General features: G+C 45.1%; 1 protein-coding gene across 3 annotated transcripts in view; it reads right to left on the bottom strand.

Moving 5' to 3' along the window:
• Window positions 1–22,197, bottom strand: part of LOC106607475 (protein FAM53B) — a 55,440-nt gene that overhangs the window by 17,833 nt on the left and 15,410 nt on the right. For all 3 annotated transcript variants that reach the window (XM_014204460.3, XM_045721214.2, XM_045721222.2), the window contains 3 exons: window positions 8,448–8,705; window positions 7,785–7,839; window positions 4,956–5,809 (listed from right to left, as the gene is read on the bottom strand). In XM_014204460.3, the coding sequence (XP_014059935.1) occupies window positions 4,956–5,809; window positions 7,785–7,839; window positions 8,448–8,528 (990 nt within the window). In that variant the 5' untranslated portion in view covers window positions 8,529–8,705. The remainder of the gene's footprint in view (window positions 1–4,955; window positions 5,810–7,784; window positions 7,840–8,447; window positions 8,706–22,197) is intronic.

The following is a 22,197-nucleotide window of genomic DNA, read 5'->3' as shown; positions in this document are numbered from 1 at the left end:
TTAATTGTCTCTGGCCCCCTCCCAGTTAGGGGGAGTGATGAGCTCTACAGCAGAGTCTCACAACTCAATCGCTGGTTGAAAACTGTTTTCTGCCCCTCCCAAAAGATAGAATTTGTAGATAATTGGCCCTCTTTCTGGGACTCACCCACAAACAGGACCAAGCCTGGCCTGTTGAGGAGTGACGGACTCCATCCTAGCTGGAGGGGTGCTCTCATCTTATCTACGAACATAGACAGGGCTCTAACTCCTCTAGCTCCACAATGAAATAGGGTGCAGGCCAGGCAGCAGGCTGTTAGCCAGCCTGCCAGCTTAGTGGAGTCTGCCACTAGCACAGTCAGTGTAGTCAGCTCAGCTTCCCCCATTGAGACAGTGTCTGTGCCTCGATCTAGGTTGGGCAAAATTAAAAATGGCGGTGTTCGCTTTAGCAATCTCACTAGTATAAAGACCTCCTCCATTCCTGCCATTATTGAAAGAGATTGTGATACCTCACATCTCAAAATTGGGTTACTTAATGTTAGATCCCTCACTTCCAAGGCAGTTATAGTCAATGAACTAATCACTGATAATAATCTTGATGTGATTGGCCTGACTGAAACATGGCTTAAGCCTGATGAATTTACTGTGTTAAATGAGGCCTCACCCCCAGGTTACATTAGTGACCATACCCCCCGTGCATCCGGCAAAGGCGGAGGTGTTGCTAACATTTACGATAGCAAATTTCAATTTACAAAAAAAAAAACAACAATGACGTTTTCGTCTTTTGAGCTTCTAGTCATGAAATCTATGCAGCCTACTCACTCACTTTTTATAGCTACTGTTTATAGGCCTCCTGGGCCATATGCAGTGTTCCTCACTGAGTTCCCTGAATTCCTATCGGATCTTGTAGTCATAGCAGATAATATTCTAATTTTTGGTGACTTTAACATTCACATGGAAAAGTCCACAGACCCACTCCAAAAGGCTTTCGGAGCCATCATCGACTCAGTGGGTTTTGTCCAACATGTCTCTGGACCTACTCACTGCCACAGTCATACTCTGGACCTAGTTTTGTCCCATGGAATAAATGTTGTGGATCTAAATGTTTTTCCTCATAATCCTGGACTATCGGACCACCATTTTATTACGTTTGCAATTGCAACAAATAATCTGCTCAGACCCCAACCAAGGAGCATTAAAAGTCGTGCTATAAATTCTCAGACAACCCAAAGATTCCTTGATGCCCTTCCAGACTGCCTCTGCCTACCCAAGGACGTCAGAGGACAAAAATCAGTTAACCACCTAACCGAGGAACTCAATTTAACCTTGCGCAATACCCTAGATGCAGTTGCACCCCTAAAAACTAAAAACATCTGTCATAAGAAACTAGCTCCCTGGTATACAGAAAATACACGAGCTCTGAAGCAAGCTTCCAGAAAATTGGAACGGAAATGGCGCCACACCAAACTGGAAGTCTTCCGACTAGCTTGGAAAGACAGTACCGTGCAGTATCGAAGAGCCCTTACTGCTGCTCGATCATCCTATTTTTCCAACTTAATTGAGGAAAATAAGAACAATCCGAAATTTCTTTTTGATACTGTCGCAAAGCTAACTAAAAAGCAGCCTTCGCAAATGGAGGATGGCTTTCACTTCAGCAGTAATACATTTATGAACTTCTTTGAGGAAAAGATCATGATCATTAGAAAGCAAATTACAGACTCCTCTTTAAATCTGGGTATTCCTCCAAAGCTCCATTGTCCTGAGTCTGCACAACTCTGCCAGGACCTAGGATCAAGGGAGATACTAAAGTGTTTTAGTACTATATCTCTTGACGCAATGATGAAAATAATCATGGCCTCCAAACCCTCAAGCTGCATACTGGACCCTATTCCAACTAAACTACTGAAAGAGCTGCTTCCTGTGCTTGGCCCTCCTATGTTGAACATAATAAACGGCTCTCTATCCACCGGATGTGTACCAAGCTCACTAAAAGTGGCAGTAATAAAGCCTCTCTTGAAAAAGCCCAATCTTGATCCAGAAATTATAAAAAACTATCGGCCTATATCGAATCTTCCATTCCTCTCCAAAATTTTAGAAAAAGCTGTTGCACAGCAACTGACTGCCTTCCTGAAGACAAACAATGTATACGAAACGCTTCAGTCTGGTTTTAGACCCCATCATAGCACTGAGACTGCACTTGTGAAGGTGGTAAATGACCTTTTAATGACGTCAGACCGAGGCTCTGCATCTGTCCTCGTGCTCCTAGATCTTAGTGCCGCTTTTGATACCATCGATCACCACATTCTTTTGGAGAGATTGGAAACCCAAATTGGTCTACATGGACAAGTTCTGGCCTGGTTTAGATCTTATCTGTCGGAAAGATATCAGTTTGTCTCTGTGAATGGTTTGTCCTCTGACAAATCAATTGTAAATTTCGGTGTTCCTCAAGGTTCCGTTTTAGGACCACTATTGTTTTCACTATATATTTTACCTCTTGGGGATGTCATTCGAAAACATAATGTTAAATTTCACTGCTATGCAGACGACACACAGCTGTACATTTCAATGAAACATGGTGAAGCCCCAAAATTGCCCTCGCTAGAAGCCTGTGTTTCAGACATAAAGAAGTGGATGGCTGCAAACTTTCTACTTTTAAACTCGGACAAAACAGAGATGCTTGTTCTAGGTCCCAAGAAACAAAGAGATCTTCTGTTGAATCTGACAATTAATCTGGATGGTTGTACAGTCGTCTCAAATAAAACTGTGAAGGACCTCGGCGTTACTCTGGACCCTGATCTCTCTTTTGAAGAACATATCAAGACTGTTTCAAGGACAGCTTTTTTCCATCTACGTAACATTGCAAAAATCAGAAATTTTCTGTCCAAAAATGACGCAGAAAAATTAATCCATGCTTTTGTTACTTCTAGGCTGGACTACTGCAATGCTCTACTTTCCGGCTACCCGGATAAAGCACTAAATAAACTTCAGTTAGTGCTAAATACGGCTGCTAGAATCCTGACTAGAACCAAAAAATTTGATCATATTACTCCAGTGTTAGCCTCCCTACACTGGCTTCCTGTTAAGGCAAGGGCTGATTTCAAGGTTTTACTGCTAACCTACAAAGCATTACATGGGCTTGCTCCTACCTATCTTTCCGATTTGGTCCTGCCGTACATACCTACACGTACGCTACGGTCACAAGACGCAGGCCTCCTAATTGTCCCTAGAATTTCTAAGCAAACGGCTGGAGGTAGGGCTTTCTCCTATAGAGCTCCATTTTTATGGAATGGTCTGCCTACCAATGTGAGAGACGCAGACTCAGTCTCAACCTTTAAGTCTTTACTGAAGACTTATCTCTTCAGTAGGTCCTATGATTAAGTATAGTCTGGCCCAGGAGTGTGAAGGTGAACGGAAAGGCTGGAGCAACGAACCGCCCTTGCTGTCTCTGCCTTGCCGGTTCCCCTCTTTCCACTGGGATTCTCTGCCTCTAACCCTTTTACAGGGGCTGAGTCACTGGCCTACCGGTGTTCTTCCATGCCGTCCATGGGAGGGGTGCGTCACTTGAGTGGGTTGAGTCACTGACGTGGTCTTCCTGTCTGGGTTGGCGCCCCCCCCCCCCCTTGGGTTGTGCCATGGCGGAGATCGTTGTGGGCTATACTCGGCCTTGTCTTAGGACGGTAAGTTGGTGGTTGGAGACATCCCTCTAGTGGTGTGGGGCCTGTGCTTTGGCAAAGTGGGTGGGGTTATATCCTGCCTGTTTGGCCCTGTCCGGGGGTATCATCGGATGGGGCCACAGTGTCTTCTGATCCCTCCTGTCTCAGCCTCCAGTATTTATGCTGCAGTAGTTTATGTGTCGGGGGGCTAGGGTCAGTCTGTTACATCTGGAGTATTTCTCTTGTCTTATCCGGTGTCCTGTGTGTATTTAAATATGCTCTCTCTAATTCTCTCTTTCTCTCTTTCTGTCTTTCTCTCGGAGGACCTGAGCCCTAGGACCATGCCTCAGGACTACCTGGTATGATGACTCCTTGCTGTCCCCAGTCCACCTGGCCGTGCTGCTGCTCCAGTTTCAACTGTTCTGCCTGCGGCTATGGAACCCTGACCTGTTCACCGGACGTGCTTGTTGCACCCTCGACAACTACTATGATTATTATTATTTGACCATGCTGGTCATTTATGAACATTTTAACATTTTAACATTTTGACCATGTTCTGTTATAATATCCACCCTGCACAGCCAGAAGAGGACTGGCCACCCCTCATAGCCTGGTTCCTCTCTAGGTTTCTTCCTAGGTTTTTGGCCTTTCTAGGGAGTTTTTCCTAGGGAGTTTTTCCTAGCCACCGTGCTTCTTTCACATGCTTTGCTTGCTGTTTGGGGTTTTAGGCTGGGTTTCTGTACAGCACTTTGAGAATATCAGCTGATGTACGAAGGGCTATATAAAAATAAATTTGATTTGATTTGATGCATTAGTGTACCGACCTCACCACAGCCATCCCAACAAGTGTGAAAGGCTTTGTTTCATGTTTGTCAACTTGTGTGGTGTGATACATGTCCTTCGTAAGATCTTCATTTGATCTATTCTTAATCAAGATGAGAAAATACCGATTAGCGCTATTTCTGACATTTGTGACACCTCTCCTTGGTTGGAAAATGGCTGTATGGTTTTCTGTGGCTAGGCGCTGACCTAACATAATCGCATGGTGTGCTTTCGCAGTAAAGCCTTTTTGAAATCAGACACTGTGGCTGGATTAACAAGAAGTTTATCTTTAAAATGGTGTATAATACTTGTATGTTTGAGGAATTTTAATTATGAGATTTCTGTGGTTTGAATTTGGCGCCCTGCAATTTCACTGGCTGTTGGCGAGGTGGGAAAATCAGATTCCACTAATATGTTTTGATCTAAAGTTGCCTTTCAGTAATTTGGCATTGCCAGACACTCTCGGCAGACTATTGAGGGGTGTGTGTGTCCACGGTTACTAACCTGGGTCATCTTTGCAAGGTCCAGGGAGGGCCGTGGTTCCTGAGCATCCTCTGGTCTCCTGCGCTTCATACCGATCTTCTTATCGTTCAAGACGCAGGGCTGGGACTTGCTCCGCGACAGCCCCCCAGTCCCCCCTGCTGTCTGCCTAGCACGTCTCCCCAGCTGTGGGTTGCAGTCCGGTGAGCTGGCCCCCTCTCTGTGGTGGTCTGGCAGGCTGATCTGCTCATGGGACAAGGAGAGGGGCTTGAGGGAGTGGTGGTAGGAGGGGGAGGTAGGGGAGGCAGTGAACAGGGGGTGAAGGGGCAGGTGCTGGTTGAAGCAAGGAAGCTCCAGGGTGCCTTCTGTGGGGTTGTTGGAGCGGGATGGCAGGCTGAAACTGGAGCTCCGCTGCATGGCAGGAAAATGAACCCCTGAAAAACTTCCACCACCTCCTATTCCACTTCCTCCAGAGCAGCGCTGCACACTCCCCCCGCTGTGGCACCTCCTCTTCTCCACCGCCGTCCACACTCGCGACCCCTGAGGTCTCCATGACGACCTGCAGCTCCCAAACTCTTCGGAGAAGGACATTGAGAGTGAGCGGCACTGGCGCTTGCTAGGGGGCGCCGTGGCGGCTGAGGTGGAGGTGGCGAGGGCCAGGGACTGGGTGGCTGCCAGCTTGGCATCGCCCAGGTTGAGGTCTTGGATGAGGCTGGTGATGGCGGTGGCGGCGCCCACCTCACGGCTCCAGACCCGGCTACTCCGCTGACACTCCTCGGGCAGAACGTCCCACAGGCTCTCCAGACTGGCGCCGGACTGGCAGGGAATCCCTGGCTGGATGGCACAGCCTCTGCGCAGGTCTAGCCACCTGTCTGCCTCTGGAACACAAGGACACACAATAAATACATGAACACACACGTTGTTTTATACTTTATATATCATCTAATTTGACATGTAATTTTCAAGTGGGTATATAAAGCAGGACATAACAGATGGGAAGCTTGTGTCAGGGGCCTAATTTGAAATCATTACTATCAAAAACCTCATAATGGTCCTCCTATATTACTTCTCCCCCTCTGGCAACATAAGCTCCTATTTGCCATCTCATGGAGTTTTGGAAATCCCACTTTATCTCCTCTACAGAGGCTATGTCAAGATAAAGTGCAGCTTTAAGTAAAACAATAAACGACAGGGAAAGCAGGGCTAAGCTTCCAGGGTGAGGTTCAATGTGCAGTGTGCATCTTCTTCACGTATGCGAGTTGGGCTTCACTTTAGGATGATCAACCCAGTAAATAATCACACGTGCATGCACACGCACACTTCAGAAAACAATAGACAGTAAGCAGTAGCAGCTCTTGGTTAGTAAGACAGTAAAGTGTATCCTGGTGAGTATCACCACATCTGTAGGAACTCTAATAGAGAGAGATGGAGCACATTACTCAAGGTCTAGATTCTCAGTAATGGTGGTTTAAGACAGGATAGTAAAAAACAGCTAGCTATAGACAGGGGATTGGTTCAACCCAAGCTGCACTGCTTGACAGTACATTATCTGAAACAGAGCTGCTAGCTCCTGAGTTGGGTAGATCAACAGTTGCATTATGGCTGGCAGGGAAATAGTCTGAGCTTATTGGTATTACAAGATTCTACAAGCAACCTGGCAGCCTCTACTAGACATGTAAATGTCAAATGACAACATACGTCATTAATTAATCACATTTTTTATATAGCACTACAGTTGTCACAGAACGCTTAGTTAACAAAACTTGGCACGAGGAGGCCTAAGACCAACAGTGGCACGGTGGTGTTTGGCCAACAACAGTATCAGTCACATAACAAACACTGACTTTCAGGTCTATGAAGACAAGTTTAGACTGAAGGAGAATTTCCAAAAGTCCACTGACTGGGGAATATGTCTTAGTCCGGGTGGGTGGCTTCCTCCAACAATGACAGAAATGCAGCCTGACTTGATTGGTTTAAATTCAGACAGAACATGACAAATTAATATGCCAACATTATTCATCACAGGCACAAAGGAAGAATATGACAGTCCAGTGGGCAAAACACCACACTGGTTCTGGCTAACGTAGCCGCTACTGATCTCAAAGCTAGCACAGATCTCTATTGATTCCCAATTGGCAACCAGGGGCTCATCTCTGTCCAAATCCATTCCTTCAAATGCTTCTCTCCATTTTTGCCCTCTCTTTGGTGGGCAGAAGTCTTTGTTTCAGTCCCAAAGAACAATGGACGGGGGCTACGACATGACCTGACAAGAATGTCAAGAATACAAAATGACAATAGGAGAAAGCATCTAAAAGTAATAACCTCGCCCAGTGAAAAATGTGTTCAGCAAAGGACTGCAGTCCCAGCAAAAGCCATATAATAGCATACAATGTCTTATGTCAGCTGTAACAACAGATACAGTAGTTGTAGGACATATGCAATGTGTATCCCTTTGGTTTCCCCTCTCTCCGGTACATGGGACAGATGACGGGGGGAGGGGGGGAGTAAGGAGTGTGATAGTCGCTGAGCCAAGGAAATCATTGACAAAGGCAACACAACACTCAATTACTTTTAAGTCCAATGAGTGCAGTGCACAGCTCTGTGTGAAGGCAGGTGCACAGTGGGCATGAGAGGGAGACGAGAGACAGATGGTAAAAGAGAGAAGTGAGACAGAAAGAGAGTGACAGAAGGGGATCAGTAGAAATAGTTAAAGGGGAGGGGAGCTTATAACAAGACATAAAGCTGGTGAACAACACAAAGAAAATGAAGATAAAGCCTGATACAAGACGGTAAGAAACTTAATGGTGAGGATAACAGAGCAAAGGCCATGGTCTGAGGGATGGATGCACTCACCCACAGTGCCACAGGAGAAGAGGGTAGTCCCTCTGCTCATGGTGCCGCGCTTCCGCTGTTGATGGACAGATGGAGGGAAACAGACAAAGAGGACATGGCTTAGACTAGGCTCATTTATCAGACTCTAAACATGTCCGTACATAACTCTCCAAGCATCACACACACACAAACACACAATCCCTGTTTGTCCTAGAACGTACAGAACAATTCAGAAAGGAGAACAAACAGGGTGGTGCAGGCAAGCTCATAGAGAAATAGGGCAAAGGGATAGAGTCATTAACATTGCTGGGAGACAACTTAGGTTCATCGTCACAACAACACAGTGTTATGACAGCACTGCTAGACACCTTACAGTACACACTGGGGGCTATAAAGAGGTACAACTACTCACCCAAATTGCTTGATTTGAAAAGCAGCCCTTCTATGTCATTGACTGCTGAGGTAGAATAATATACCATTTATTTAGAAGGGCCAACCTAGAGGCCATATAAATGAATTTAAGACCTTGATGGTGAGCACCCTGCCAAAAACTACAATAGGCTGTATTGTAGAGAAGCCAACAGAGAGCCCAAGTCTCATGTTTCCAAGGTCAGTTGAGAGAGAGGCACCTGTAAGGTACTTGTTACAGTGCTTTAGTTATAGGTCTAGCAGAGTTTTACTCACCAGCAGCAATTCAGTGTCTTTGGACCTTACATCATCGACACCCTTCTTCTTTTCCAGTGTTTTTGAGAATATGATCACCATGGTAGGGCGCTGCTCTGCTCCAGTCCATTCCAGTGCAGGAGAAGGCCGGGGGAAGCCATCTTAGTTGAGGGCGGAGGGGAGACAGTCTTTTGGGCAGGTTGGATGGGCAGATGACCACCTTCCATCGGCAGAGTGTCCTCGGGTGGTAGGGGAGCGTCTCTCACTCTTCAGCCATCCCTGTGCAACAGACAGAGAGATGTGGTGAGCACACACACACATATACAGTTGAAGTCGGAAGTTTACATACACCTTAGCCAAATACATTTAAACTCAGTTTTTCACAATTCCTGACATTTAATCCTAGTAAAAATTCCCTGTCTTAGGTCAGTTAGGATCACCACTTGATTTTAAGAATGTGAAATGTCAGAATAATAGTACAGAGAATGATTTATTTCAGCTTTTATTTCTTTCATCACATTCCCAGTGGGTCAGAAGTTGACATACACTCAATTAGTATTTGGTAGCATTGCTTTTAAATTGTTTAACTTGGGTCAAACATTTTCGGTAGCCTTCCACAAGCTTCCCACAATAAGTTGGGTGAATTTTGGCCCATTCCTCCTGACAGAGCTGGTGTAACTGAGTCAGGTTTGTAGGCCTCCTTGCTCGCACATGATTTTTAAGTTCTGCGAGGTATTGCTCACCTGAGGTAGAGTACCTTGAGATAAGCTCTAGACCACACTATCTACAAAGAGAGTTCTCATCTACATTATTCGTAGCTGTCTATTTACCACCACAGACCGAAGCTGGCACTAAGACCGCACTCAACTAAGTCTATAAGGCCATAAGCAAACATTAAAATGCTCATCCAGAAGCGCGCTCCTAGTGGCCGGGGACTTTAATGCAGGCAAACTTAAATCAGTTTTACCACATTTTAACTAACATGTCACATGTGCAACCAGAGGCAAAAAAACTTTAGACCACTTTTACTCCACACACAGAGATGCATACAAAGCTCTCCCCCGCCCTCCATTTGGCAAATCTGACCATAATTCTAACCTCCTGATTCCTGCTTAGAAGCAAAAACGAAAGCAGGAAGTACCAGTGACGGAAGTACCACCTCAATATGGAGGTGGTCAGATGACGCGGATGCTACGCTACAAGACTGTTTTGCTAGCATAGACTGGAATATGTTCCGGGATTCATCCAATGGCATTGAGGAGTACACCACCTCAGTCAACGGCTTCATCAATAAGTGCATCGACAACCTCATCCCCACAGTGACCGTACGTACATATCCTAACCAGAAGCCATGGATTACAGGCAACATCCGCATCGAGCTAAAGGCTAGAGCTGGAGTGGGACACTAATCCAGACGCTTATAAGAAATCCCTCTATGCCCTCAGACGAACCATCAAACAAGTAAAGCGTCAATACAGGATTAAGATTGAATCCTACTACATTGGCTCTGATGCTCGTCGGATGTGGCAGGGCGTGAAAAGTATTACGTACTACAAAGGGAAACCCAGACGCGAGACACCCAGTGAAGCAAGCCTACCAGACGAGCTAAATGCCTTTTATGCTCGCTTCGACACAAACAACACTGAAGCATGCACGAGACTGCGTGATAACGCTCTCGGTAGCCGATGTGAGCAAGACCTTTAAAGGTTAACATTCACAAAGCCGCGGGGCCAGATGGATTACCAGGACGTGTACTCAAAGCATGCACGGACCAACTGGCAAGTGTCTTCACTGACATTTTCAACCTCTCCCTGACCGAGTCTGTAATACCTACATGTTTCAAGCAGAACACCATAGTCCCTGTGCCCAAGGAAGCGAAGGTAACCTGCCTAAATTATTACCGCCCCGTAGCACTCACGTCGGTAGCCATGAAGTGCTTTGAAAGGCTGGTAATGGCTCACATGAACACCATCCTCCTGGATACCCTAGACCCACTCCAATTCACATACCGCCCCAACAATTCCACAGATGACGCAATCTCAATTGCACACCATACTGCCCTTTCCCACCTGGACAAAAGGAACACCTATGTGAGAATGCTGTTCATTGACTATAGGTCAGCGTTCAACACCATAGTGCCCACAAGCTCATCACTAAGCTAAGGACCCTGGGACTAAACACCTCCCTCTGCAACTGGATCCTGGACTTCCTGGCGGGCCGCCCCTAGGTGGTAAGAGTAGGCAACAACACATCTGCCACGCGGATCCTGAACACTGGGGCCCTCAGGGGTGTGTACTTGGTACTCCCTGTTTACCCACGACTGCGTGGCCAAACACAACTCCAACACCATCATTAAGTTTGCTGACGACACAACAGTGGTAGGCCTGATCACCAACAATGATGAGACAGCCTATAGGGAGGAGGTCAGAGAACTGGCAGTGTGGTGCCAGAACAACAACCTCTCCTTCAATGTGAGCAAGACAAAGGAGCTGATCGTGGACTACAGGAGAAAGCGGGCCGAACAGGCCCCCATTAACATCACCGGGGCTGTAGTGGAGCGGGTCGAGAGTTAAGTTCCTTGGTGTCCACATCACCAACAAACTATCATGGTCCAAACACACCAAGACAGTCGTGAAGAGGGCACGACAAAACCTTTTCCCCCTCAGGAGACTGAAAAGATTTGGCATGGGTCCCCAGATCCTCAAAAAGTTATTCAGCTGCAACATTGAGAGCATCCTGACCGGTTGCATCACCACCTGGTATGGCAACTGCTCGGCATCTGACCGTAAGACGCTACAGAGGGTAGTGACTACGGCCCAGTACATCCCTCGGGCCAAGCTTCCTGCTATCCAGGACATATATAATAGGGAGTGTCAGAGGAAAGCCCATAAAATTGCAAAAGAATCCAGTGACTCAATTCATAGACTGTTTTCTCTGCTACCGCACGGCAAGCGGTACTGGAGCGCCAAGTCTAGGATCAAAAGACCCTTAACAGCTTCTACCCCAAGCCATGACTGCTGAACAATTAATCAAATGGCCACCAGACTATTACATTGACTGACCCCCCCCCCCCCCCCATTTGTTTTGTACACTGCTGCTACTCGCTGTTTATTATCTTCTTAGTGATCGCTTCACGCTCGAATCCCGTTAACGGGATTGATTTGACAACATCCAGTGAAATTGCAGCGCGCCAAATTCAAAAACAGAAATACTCATAATAAAAATTCATAAAAAACATACAAGTGTTATACATCAAAATAAAGCTTACCTTCTTGTTAATCCAGCAACTGTGTCAGATTTCAAAAAGGCTTTACGGCGAAAGCAGACCATGCGATTATCTGAGGACAGCGCCCCGCATACAATCACATGAAAATCAGATTTCAACCAGGCAGGTGCGTGACAAAAGTAGAAATAGCAATATAATTAATGGCTTACTTTTGAAGATCTTCTTCTGTTGGCACTCCAAAATGTCCCAGAAACATCACAAATGGTCCTTTTGTTCGATAATGTCCTTCTTTATGTCCCAAAACTGTCCATTTATTTGGCACATTTGATTCAGAAATACACCGGTTCCAACTCGCCCAACATGCCTACAAAGTATCTAATAAGTTACCTGTAAACTTGGTCCAAACATTTCAAACAACGTTCCTAATCCAACCTTATAATCGATAAAATGTAAGACGGAATATACTGTGTTCGACACCAGATAAATACAACGTGAAGCGCGTTCCAGTTCACGCGTACCAAACAGAAGAGTCCACTTGGCTTGACACTCACAATGAACAGCCCTACCATCAACCAATTTCTAAAGACTGTTGACATCTAATGGAAGCCATAGGAACTGCAACCAGGTTCCTATTAAATAGAGCTTCCCATAGAAAATCAAAGGAAAACACAGTGACCTCAATTTTTCTTTCCCCTGGATGGTTTGTCCTCGGGGTTTCGCCTCCCAAATCAGTTCTCTTATACTCACAGACATTATTTTAACAGTTTTAGAAACTGTAGAGTATTTCCAATACAAATATGCCAATTATATGCATATCCTAGCTTCTGGGCCTGAGTAACAGGCAGTTTACTTTGGGCACGCTTTTCATTTGGACGTGAAAATACTGCCCCCTATCCCTAAGAAGATTTATCTATGCATTGTCACTTCATCCCTACCTACATGTACAAATTACCTCAACTAACCTGCACACCCGCACACTGACTCAGTACCGGTACCCCCTGTATATAGCCTCGTTATTGTTATGTTACTGTGTTACTTTTTATATTTTATTTTTGACTTTAGTTTATTTGGTAAATATTTTCTTAACTCTTCTTGAACAGCACTGTTGGTTTAAGGGCTTGTAAGTAAGCATTTCACGGTAAGGTTTACACTTGTTGTATTCGGCGCATGTGACAAATAAAGTTTGATTTGATTTGACATGGGCACACGTGTGAGCACGCCAAGGATGACCTTTATCAAACCACAACAGTGTGTCCCCAGGCGCAGGGTGAGGAGGACAGCAGGATTGCTCCTTGTGTGTGTCTGTTTGGCAGGCAGCAGGGCCCTGAGAGAGACGGGCCTAAACACATACAGCACACTGGGCTTGGACACCACAGGCTCACTCTGTAGTATGTACTGAGTCCTCCTCTACAAAATGTTTAACTCGCAACACTAGGGAGCTAATCCAAAACAATATAGTTGAATCCCACAGACAGACAGAGCTAGGCTGTATGAGGAATAGCAATCACTGCAGTGACCTTGGGGTTGTCCCGACCACACGCTGTAAAAAAGCTGATTAGAGAGGGCCTGGCCTGTTCCTCCAATCAACAGCCTACTGGCTACTTTCAGATTCTACTGTGGGCCAACAGACACAGCTACCACAGCCTTCAGCGCTCCTCAGCTAACCCCATGACCACTCTGGGTTCTCCATAAGATATGGTAGAGAAATGTAAAGGGTTGATGATTTTAAAAAGGATGGGACCAGTTGGAGAGGATAGAAAGTACTGGACGGTGAGATTGCATTGATATACTACATGACAAAGAAAGGGGTAATGTGCTTGCCAACTGTGGGGAAACAAAGGAGGTGACATAAGGAGGGCTTCACCGGTCCCTGCGGCTGTCCTCCACCCACAGGGGCCAAAGAGACCAATGGCTCTGCTCTCCTCTCTGGCCCCATAACGGCATGTAGCCTCCTAATGTTTAATGTGGGCCAGCCCAGCCCACTGCCGGCATATGATTCCCATTATCTCCATGTATCCCTGGGAGTCAGTGGACCAGGACTGAGCCTCTTGATGTTAGAGGGGGTGGCGGAGCAGGACTGGGCCTCGTGAGGCTAGCAGGGGTGGCAGAGCAGGACTGGGCCTCGTGAGGCTAGAGGGGGTGGCGGAGCAGGACTGGGCTGGTGAGGCTAGAGGGGGTGGTGGAGCAGGACTGGGCTGGTGAGGCTAGAGGGGGTGGCGGAGCAGGACTGGGCTGGTGAGGCTAGAGGGGGTGGCGGAGCAGGACTGGGCCTCGTGAGGCTAGAGGGGGTGGTGGAGCAGGACTGGGCTGGTGAGGCTAGAGGGGGTGGCCGGAGCAGGACTGGGCTGGTGAGGCTAGAGGGGGTGGCGGAGCAGGACTGGGCCTCGTGAGGCTAGCAGGGGTGGCAGAGCAGGACTGGGCCTCGTGAGGCTAGCAGGGGTGGCAGAGCAGGACTGGGCCTCGTGAGGCTAGCAGGGGTGGCAGAGCAGGACTGGGCCTCGTGAGTCTAGAGGGGGTGGCGGAGTGTGCGTGTGTGAGTACAAGCATGTGTGTAGCCTAGGTGGCAACGGGGGGTCATGGGAGAGGGAAAACACAATGAGAATTACATTCTGGAGCCATGTGATCCAATTCCACATGATGCAGAACTAGGACACCTTGGGACTTAGGAGGACTTATGTTGGCCACATTGGGCCTACTGGTCAATGCTCACATTTTATTTCAAGTATTATTTATTTCAAGCTATAGCCAAATATGGTAACCAGAGTATGGGCGAGTGGGTGTGTCGAAAGGAGTGGAAGTATGGAAAGTGAATCAGCTAATTGGGCAGATTGGTTGCCACTCAAGACCGTTTTGCGTGGATGATTGGGCTGCACGACGAGTCAATTAGCCGGCGACCAGTGCTGTATTGACTTGCCTGCCAACATGAGGTGCTTCCTACTCATGGGCTACTGTCTCATGGTCATGTCGCCGACGGTAACTAACTTGGCAATATATTTCCTCCCATTATTTTATTTACACTAGTCATTTAGTTGACGCTCTTATCCACAGCGACTGGCCCAACGCTTTTAACCGCTAGGCTACCTGCCGCCTACCTATTTCAAGTAGGATAGCAACCTACACAATAAATAAATAATATTGATAACCATCTAGATGTCACCTTGATACATACAGTACGGTCTAATACTCAAAGGGGAGGGAATGAACGGCAACAACACCGGGACACAGTGCCCTTCGCACACGCTTGCCAGGCACTACTGTCTGACAACGGTGTGCAAAGTAGTTACCTAGTAGCCAATATCAGGGTGGCTGTCACAGTAGGCACACCCATACAACGCATGAAGCTACACTACACCCATCATCAGTACTTTTATTAACAAATAAACAGTCAGTTTCATAACTGAAATGTAACAATTATTTGTGCAAAACTAAGTGTGAAATACAACTCAGACTCATCCTCTGGCTTCAAAACAGAAGTCCAAACTCTCACGGTACGGTAGCTCAATATACAGTAGGGGCATGGTAAGAAACAAACAAAAAACAGCTTAAATCAAACCGTCGAACATATAGCAGAGTGCTTTCGACACACCCACTCCTTTCCTTTCGACATACCCACTCGCCCACAATCCGGTCGCCATATTAGGCACCAGCTACCCCTTTCTCCTTTATTCGCTTAATGAACTTGAGGAATCTCAAAACCCTAGTAGTTCTACATTGGCACATTTCTGTGGCACATCTTCAGCTTACAGTTGCCTCGTGTAACATTTTAACCATGGTTCCATGCTTGTTAAATCACGTTTAATATCTGAGTGAATTATACTGCAGCAGATGGCAGACTCTTTGGCTCCAATTCAAGTTTAGGCCCAAAAAGGATCGTATTAAATGACAATAATAACTATATTTATAAATCCCTAAAGGAAAAAAAAGCTAAATATGATCCAATTCCATAGGGGATGTACTGTACCTAACAGTAATTCTAACCAGATTTTTCTTCATTATAGAAGTTGGGTCTGGGCCCTTGGCTCTCAATGGTCGATTAGTGAGAAGGATTTGAAAGGGCAGTACTGGTAATGGCACCATGCTCAGGCTGATTCTGCACAGGCACATGAATGGGCACCTGGGGGGACAATATGGGGCACTGTAAGGTTCTGTGGCACAGTGTTTAGTGTCCATCACTGATTGGATGTGGTTACGGTAAACTTGTGCGGAGCGCGTCTAGTGTTACAGCTTTGATCAGTTATGTTGAAATAAACAAACTCATCGCATCAATGAACTCTGCAACTTGGGGTTGATGAGAGGGTGAGTCAAAGAAAAGAACAAATAGATCTATGTAATGTCTGTATGTAATGCTCTAGGCCCCTCAAACTCAACTCTGGACCTCAAAGCCAGTTCCACTGCATTTTTTTCAATCAGGGATTAAGACCTGGGACACCAGGTGTTTGCAATTAATTATCAGGTAGAACAGAAAACCAGCTGGCTCCGGACCTCGTAAGGCAGGGATCATCAACTAGATTCAGCCGTGGGACGATTTTTTTTGTATACAGTAAATTGACCGCAATAAGCCCAAACAGATATAATACTTGACTAAAACATAATAATTTCAAACCTTGCTTACATTTGTATACGCTCACATATCTCTCTATTGTGCGTGGGAACAGATTTCCAAATTAAAATCTCTTGGAGCTGATTTGATGGTGTTTTTACAGTCTTTTAAGTCCAACCATTTTAAAATTAAAATCAATATGTATATATTTTTTGCTCATTACTTTGTGGGCCAAATAAAATCACCCGTGGGTCGCCAGTTGGGAACCCTGTCATAGGGTAAGAGTTGAGTACCCCTGGGCCATGACAATGTTATCCTGTCCTTTGTTTTGTGTTATATGTGCAACCAAAGTGTGGCTAGTAGGCTAGGTCTACTGTGGAGCCTAGGCCTAGTATGTTGAAGATTTTACATTTTTTAACCATTTAAGAGGACCACAATGGAAACAAGTTGTCTAACTTTTTTGTGTCATCCTCGATGATTGTAAATGCATTATCCACATGTGTGGTTGTGTTGTGTTGTATTTTAAAATCTCTCTCCCTCTCCCTCGCTCCCTCTCCCTCTCCCCCTCCCCCTCTCCCTCTCCCTTATCTGCATACTCAAGTATTTCGGGAGATTTAATAAGATGGCATGCTTTTATTATGACAAAAGACACGCTATTGACTATATTAGAGTTATAGTGGCTTAAAAGGTGTTACAAAAATTATTCTTCCTCATCAGGTGGTGTTTTCAGGCCCACTGGGAGAGAAGGAGAGCTACCATTCTCTTGTGAAAGTCTCAAGTAGCGTCTGTGTGGGCATGAAGAGTTAATGCTGGGTCAGCCCTTTCTCGTGTTGAGGATGAGGTCGTAAAACGGTTCTGGAGAGATCACTGTATACCAAGCCGCCCTCCGACCATCAGCCCAGCACCCATTAGCTGGACACTTTGTCCCAAACACCACCCCATCATGCAACAGGAGCCTGGTGAGAACAGAAACAAAGCAGCTCTCATTCATTCAGCTTTTTACTTGACAACATCTGATTTGATGTGCAGTAACTGTGGTTGATTTTGGCCTTCCAAGTCAATTCTAAATTACATTTCTTTAACAACCGTGACCATGAGCTTCTACACAAATAAAAACTGTCTTTATCTCTATGAGCAGTTTTAAAGACCATTCATTTATTTTTCGCTGAAAGAAGAGCAGTGACCATGACAACCCAGTCCTGTGACAAACAGAAAAACAAAACAGAGAAGACACACCTTTCTTGAGAAAGGTTTCCAGGGCGCTGACATATAAAAAAAACACACACACACACACACACACACACACACACACACACACACACACACACACACACACACACACACACACACGTAGGCATACACACACGTACACAATGGAGGTCTAAGTGTGTGTCGATTACAATACTGCTGCTTTGTTGCCATTTTAAAGCTAGCGACATACAGGGCCGGCTTAATGCAGGGGCTTACCAGGACTGAAGCCCCTGGGCCCAGGTACCTATGATTTCTTAATCATTCAACCACACGAATGCCCGGTCGTTTCAGTCAGCTGTTTGTCCCCCCCCCCCAAAAAAAATGTTTGCGGTTATTTTATCATCCATGTTGTAAATGAGAACTTGTTCTCAACTGGCCTACCTAGTTAAATAAAGGTGAAATAAATAAAAAAATGTTGGTTACACGGTTATATGGTAATTGTGCCAGCCCTAATGAGCAGTAATGATTATATGCTCTTCAAAGCTGATTTAGGACCACTTCTTCCTAAATCATCACTAATCTGTAGCACAAAACTGAACTGGGTAGGTTCAGGGGTTGGAGACTGTTATTAACCTCTCTGGGGTATGTGGGACGCTAGCATCCTGCTAGTCACCTGCGGGACACACTATTCAACAGCCAGTGAAATAGCAGGGTGGCAAATTCAAAACAACAAAAATCTCATAATTCAAATTTCTCAAACATACAACTATTATATCCCATTTTAAAGATGCACTTCTCGTTAATCCAACCACATTGTCCGATTTCAAAAAGGCTTCACGGCAAAAGCATAACATCAGACTATGTTAGGACAGCACCTAAACAAGACAAACCACAGTCATTTTCCAAGCAAGGAGAGGCATCACAAAAACCAGAAATACAGCTAAAATTAATCACTAACCTTTGATGATCTTCATCAGATGGCACTCATAGGACTTCATGTTACACAATACATGCATGTTTTGCTCGATAAAGTTAATATTTATATCCAAAAACCCCATTTTACATTGGCGTGTAATGTTCAGAAATGTTTTGCCTCCCAAAACTTCCGGTGAATGAGCACATCAATTTACAGAAATACTCATCATAAACGTTGATAAAATATTAAACTGTTATTAAAGTAATTATAGATACACTTCTCCTTATTAATGCAACCGCTTTTTTGTCAGATTTCAAAAAAACTTTACAGCGAAAGCACACTTTGCAATAATCTGAGTACAGCGTTCAGACACGAAACCAAACCCACCATTTTGTGGAGTCAACAAAACTCAGAAATAATATTATAAATATTCACTTACCTTCGATGATCTTCGTCGGAATGCACTCCCAGGAATCCCAGTTCCCCAATAAATGTTCATTTGTTTCGATAAAGTCCATATACATGTCCAAATACCTCCTTTTTGTTCGCGCGTTCGGTCGAGTACTCCAAATGCGCTGTGCTCGCGCATTAAATTCAGACGAAAAGTCAAAATAGTTCCATTACAGTTCGTAGAAACATGTCAAACGATGTTTACAATCAATCCTTAGGGTCTTTTTTATCATAAATCTTCGATAATATTCCAACCGGACAATAGCGTATTCATTACAGAGGAAAAATAAGGAACGGTGTGCCTGCGTGACCGCGCAGTAAACAACTCATTGGCCTCAGCCTAGTCCACTTGTTGAATCACCTCTTATTCTCTCCCCATTCACAGTAGAAGCATGAAACATTCTAAAGACTGTTGACATCTAGTGGAAGCCTTAGGAAGTGCAAAATGAACCATAAGTCACTGTATACTGTATTGGCAATCACTTGAAAAACTACAAACCTCAGATTTCCACACTTCCTAGTTGGATTTTTCTCAGGTTTTTGCCTGCCATATGAGTTCTGTTATACTCACAGACATCATTCAAACAGTTTTAGAAACGTCAGAGTGTTGTCTATCCAAATCTATTAATAATATGAATATCCTACCTTCTGAGCCTGAGTAGCAGGCAGTTTACTACGGGCACGCCTTTCATCCAGACGTCAAAATACTGCCCCCTACCCTAGAGAAGTTAAGAAGGATTAGGCCAGGGGCCCCCCTTGGCCTCTGGAAAAAACAATGCATGCCAGCCAGGGCTCTCCACACATCAGGTATCCTACTAATTACCTCCTCTCTCACCCCCTCACCCCCGTCCCTCAGTATATGGTTTCTCCCATTACCCCTGACAGGCTGCTCTATGCACATTAAATCAGGCCCTTATCCACCAGGGATACGTTACATGAGAGCTTCCAGAGCAGACCATCATGATTAATCCACCTCACAGGAATCCATAAAGGCTAATGAAGGGGGCCACTCCTACAGTATGGTGTGTAAATAGGTGACGTTATATAGACAGTCACTTCCAATCCCATATTGCATGTCTTGTGTAGCTGTCCCCTCCAAGCTAGTTACAGGGTGGTGTGGTCTGCACAACGCATCACTGGGGGCAAACTACCTGCCCTCCAGGACATCTACAGCACCCGATGTCACACTTAGGCCAAAAAGATCATCAAGGACAACAACCACCCGAGCCACTGCCTGTTCACACCGCTACCATCCAGAAGGCGAGGTAAGTACAGGTGCATCAAAGCTGGGACCGAGAGACTGAAAAACAGCTTCTATCTCAAGGCCATCAGACTGCTAAACAGCAATCACTAACTCAGAGAGGCTGCTGCCTACATTGAGACCCAATCGCTGGCCACTTTAATAAATGGATCACTAGATTGCCACTTTAAACAATGGCACTTTAAATAATGTTTACATAACTCATATCATATGTATATACTGTATTTTATACCATCTATTTCACCTTGCCTATGCCGCTCGGCCACCGCTCATACATATATTTAAATTTACATATTCTCATTCACCCCTTTAGATTTGTGGGTATTAGGTAGTTGTTGGGGAATTGTTAGATTACTTGTTAGATATTACTGCACTGTCAGAACTAGAAGCAGAAGCATTTTGCTACACTCACATTAACATCTGCTAACCATGTGTATGTGACCAATAAAATTTGATTTGATAACACTGCAGGTCTGGTATGGGGGAGCATAGTCGATGAATGGTGTGGGAATGGGGGAGTGTTGGGATGGAGGGTGACAGGCAATTATGGGCATTCCATTGAGTCAAGACATCCACTCATTCATGAGAAAGGTGAGCCTTACCCATTCAACCAAACATCCATCTGTTACTTTCTTGGCAACTGTCTTGAGAGCTGTGTGTGTGTGTGTGTGTGTGTGTGTGTGTGTGTGTGTGTGTGTGTGTGTGTGTGTGTTTGTATGTATTAATGTGTATGTGTGAGTGTGGGTGGGTGGGTGTAGTGGATCCAAGGTTGTAAAAAAACAGGTCAATGTCTGTGCCCATGACTATATATATATGAATGGACAAAGCCATCGGTAACGTGATAGCATTCATTCCTATGTGAAGACTCAATAGCGTATTTGAAGCCAAGGAAGTCGGCTAAGATGGCCTCTCATGTGGGAGATTTATGTAGACATAACATGCACAGTTTGAGCTACACCAGGAAAAGATGTTGCAGGCTATCTTAGTGCTGCCCCCTCTCATTGAGTATCTGAAGTTGGAGGCCAACCGGGATACCGCAGGCTGCCATTCGCTAGTTATCCTTATAATGTCTTCTGTGTGCAATTTCAAAATAAGCAGTTTAAGGACATTCCTCTGGTGTAATAGAAGCAATTATTGGTACCATGACTGTCTTGAAAATATTTATTTATTTTCACGAAGATTGACCACAAAGATTGCCACAAAGATCCTTTTTCTACAAGCAATACCTGCGGTACAGCGGTCGGCCTTGAACTTCCGTGGCTTTAATGAGAGACATTATCGTTCACATAATGTAAAAGATGAAGGTGTAGTGCAAAGAGATTGCCAAAACACACCAACCCTAATTTAGCTAACATTATGAACACAACTGAGATGGAAGAAACATGATTTCCTTTAGCTCATTAGTCTTCACAATTATGTGAGGCAAAACTTATTGGCAGAGAAACTGAAATACAATGGCAAATACTGTGAAAAACTGTAGGAAGGCCACTGCTTCACACTAGCATGGAAAACAAGTTCTACTTCCTAATACGTTGAATTATGTCGTTTGCACCATACATCATTCGGAAACGTTCTATTTCTTCTTTAGGGGTGTATAATTGAGGGATTACATTTTAGACAGAATCAACAGAAAGTCTAACCAAACCTTAAATGACTCAGACAGGAGATATGCGGTGTTGTTAACCTGTTGGGGATAGGGGGCAGTATTGACACGGCCGGATAAAAAACGTACCCGATTTAATCTGGTTACTACTCCTGCCCAGTAACTAGACTATGCATATAATTATTGGCTTTGGATAGAAAACACCCTAAAGTTTCTAAAACGGTTTGAATGGTGTCTGTGAGTATAACAGAACTCATATGGCAGGCAAAAACCTGAGAGGATTCTATATGGGAAGTGGCCTGTCTGACAAGTTGTTGTTCATCTTGGCTCTTTTTATTGAAGACTGAGGATCTTTGCTATAACGTGACTCTTCCTACGGCTCCCATAGGCTCTCAGAGCCCGGGAAAATGCTGAATGATATCGAGGCAGCCTCTGGCTGAAACACATTATCGCTTTTGGCAAGTGGCCGATCAGAGTACTATGGGCTTAGGCGCGTGCCCGAGTCGACCCCATGCTTTATTTTCTTTCGTCTGTTTACCTAAATGCAGATTCCCGGTCGGAATATTATCGCTTTTTTACGAGAA

The sequence above is a fragment of the Salmo salar genome, chromosome 01, assembly GCF_965601325.2.
Source record: "Salmo salar chromosome 01, fSalSal1, whole genome shotgun sequence".
NCBI lineage: Eukaryota > Metazoa > Chordata > Actinopteri > Salmoniformes > Salmonidae > Salmo > Salmo salar.
The sequence above is the reverse complement of the archived record's forward strand: the minus strand, read 5'-3'. Positions and strand labels throughout refer to the sequence as shown.